At 38.0% G+C, this 2,055-nt stretch overlaps 1 protein-coding gene across 1 annotated transcript; it reads left to right on the top strand.

Annotated features, from left to right (window-relative positions):
- Positions 1–718: 718 nt before the first annotated feature.
- Positions 719–1,486, top strand: LOC119615258 (the record flags this gene model as incomplete). Its single annotated transcript, XM_037971334.1, has 1 exon — positions 719–1,486. A coding segment is annotated over exon 1 (768 nt), but the record flags the coding sequence as incomplete, so codon positions are not given.
- Positions 1,487–2,055: the final 569 nt, after the last annotated feature.

Genomic DNA, 2,055 nt, shown 5'->3' with positions numbered 1-2,055 from the left:
TATTTTCGGTACATGCTCGAAGGCCGTCAGTTCATCATATTCACAGATCACAAGCCCTTAACTTTTGCTTTTAGGCAAAATCCAGAAAAAGGCTTCACCTCGCCAGTTTCGTCAACTTGATTTTATATCACAGTTTTCAACTGACATACGTCATATCAGCGGACATGCAAACACAATTGCAGATACACTTTCGCGTATAGCTATGATTGATGTTCCTACATCTATAGATTTCGAAGAATTAAGTAAATCTCAAGAAGATGATGCAGAACTCCAGTCGCTTCTAAATGATAACTCAACTTCGCTTATTTTAAAGTCCATAGTAATTCAACATGATAAGCCGCCAATTATTTGTGATATCTCAAACAAATAAAGCAAGACCCTTTGTGCCGTCAAATTTTCGCAAAATTGTATTCAATTCACTTCATGGCTTGTCACACGGTGGCATTAAAGTAACAACAAAACTAATCCAAGATCGTTTTGTATGGACAACATGAAGAAAGACATACACAAATGGACCCAAGAATGTATTCAATGCCAGCGTTCTAAAGTAACTCGACACACACATAGTCAAGTTGGTACGTATCCTATAACTTCCGAACGTTTTTCCCATATCAATATAGATTGGTTGGTCCATTTGCCGCCTGACAATGGTTATAAGTACCTATTAACCTGCATCGACAGATTTAGTCGATGGCCTGAGGCTATTCCGTTAGAGGATATGACAGCACGAAAGGTTGCCGAAGCATTATACAATGGTTGGATATCACGCTTTGGTGTCCCATCATTTATAACTACCGATCAAGGTCGTCAGTTCGAGTCCAGTCTTTTTAAGGAACTCGCACTTGTTCTTGGTTGCAAAAGAATAAGAACAACAGCTTATCATCCATCATCAAATGGAATAATTGAACGATGGCACCGTTCCCTAAAAGCTTCTCTAATGTGCCATAATAACAAAAACTGGTTAGAAGTACTTCCAACTGTACTTATTGGTCTTCGTTCAAGTATCAGAGAAGATATAAAAGCAACGCCTGCAGAAATAGTGTATGGTACAACAATTCGTCTACCATGCGACCTACTTCAAAACTCTAAAGATTCATCGCCCAACGACGAATTTGTACAAAATCTCAAAGCACAAATGAACATGTTAAAACCAGTAGATATTAAACATAAATCAAATAAAACCGTATTTCTTCACAAGAATTTAGAAAGTTGTTCTCACGTTTTTGTTCGTACCGATGCTGTAAGGAAACCACTTCAACAACCATATGATGGTCCCTATAGAGTTCTGAAGAAAACTGACAAATTCTTTACGTTAGACGTCAATGGATCCAGCAAAGTGATATCTATAGATCGACTGAAACCGGCATTTATGTTCAATGATGAGATAATCGAAGAACCAAAATCAGTTACTATTCAATTGAAACGAATACCTTCAAATGTGAATCAAAAAATACCAGCTAAAAACAATTCAAGAATCCCTAAAAGAGTAAAATTTTCGAGAGTTAAATAACAAACTCTCTGGGGGGGAGTATATGTAGCAACTACTACTTCACTATAAAAACACTTGTTTAAAAAGAAAGGGAAAGGAGAGAGCAGGAGGGAGGAAGAGACGGGGGAGAAAAGAGAAAAAGAAAAAAAGAGGGGGAGGGGGAGGGAAAAGAAAGAAGGGAAAAAACGAGGGGGGAGACAGACATACAGACAGACAGACAGACAGACAGACAGACAGACAGACAGACAGACAGACAGACAGACATACAGACAGACAGACAGACAGACAGACAGACAGACAGACAGACAGACAACAGACATACATACAGACAGACAGACAGACAGACATACAGACAGACAGACAGACAGACAGACATACAGACAGACATACAGACAGACAGACATACATACAGACATACACATACATACATACAGACATACATACATACAGACATACATACATACATACATACATACTACATACATACATACACACATACAACACACATACATACATGCATACTATGTACATACATACATACATACATACATACATACATACATACA

Source organism: Lucilia sericata, unplaced genomic scaffold, assembly GCF_015586225.1.
Source record: "Lucilia sericata isolate MDLA Ls3-8-SP2 unplaced genomic scaffold, ASM1558622v1 Contig004662F_arrow, whole genome shotgun sequence".
Taxonomy (NCBI): domain Eukaryota; kingdom Metazoa; phylum Arthropoda; class Insecta; order Diptera; family Calliphoridae; genus Lucilia; species Lucilia sericata.
Note: the sequence above shows the minus strand (reverse complement) of the source record. Positions and strands in the feature narration are given on the sequence as shown.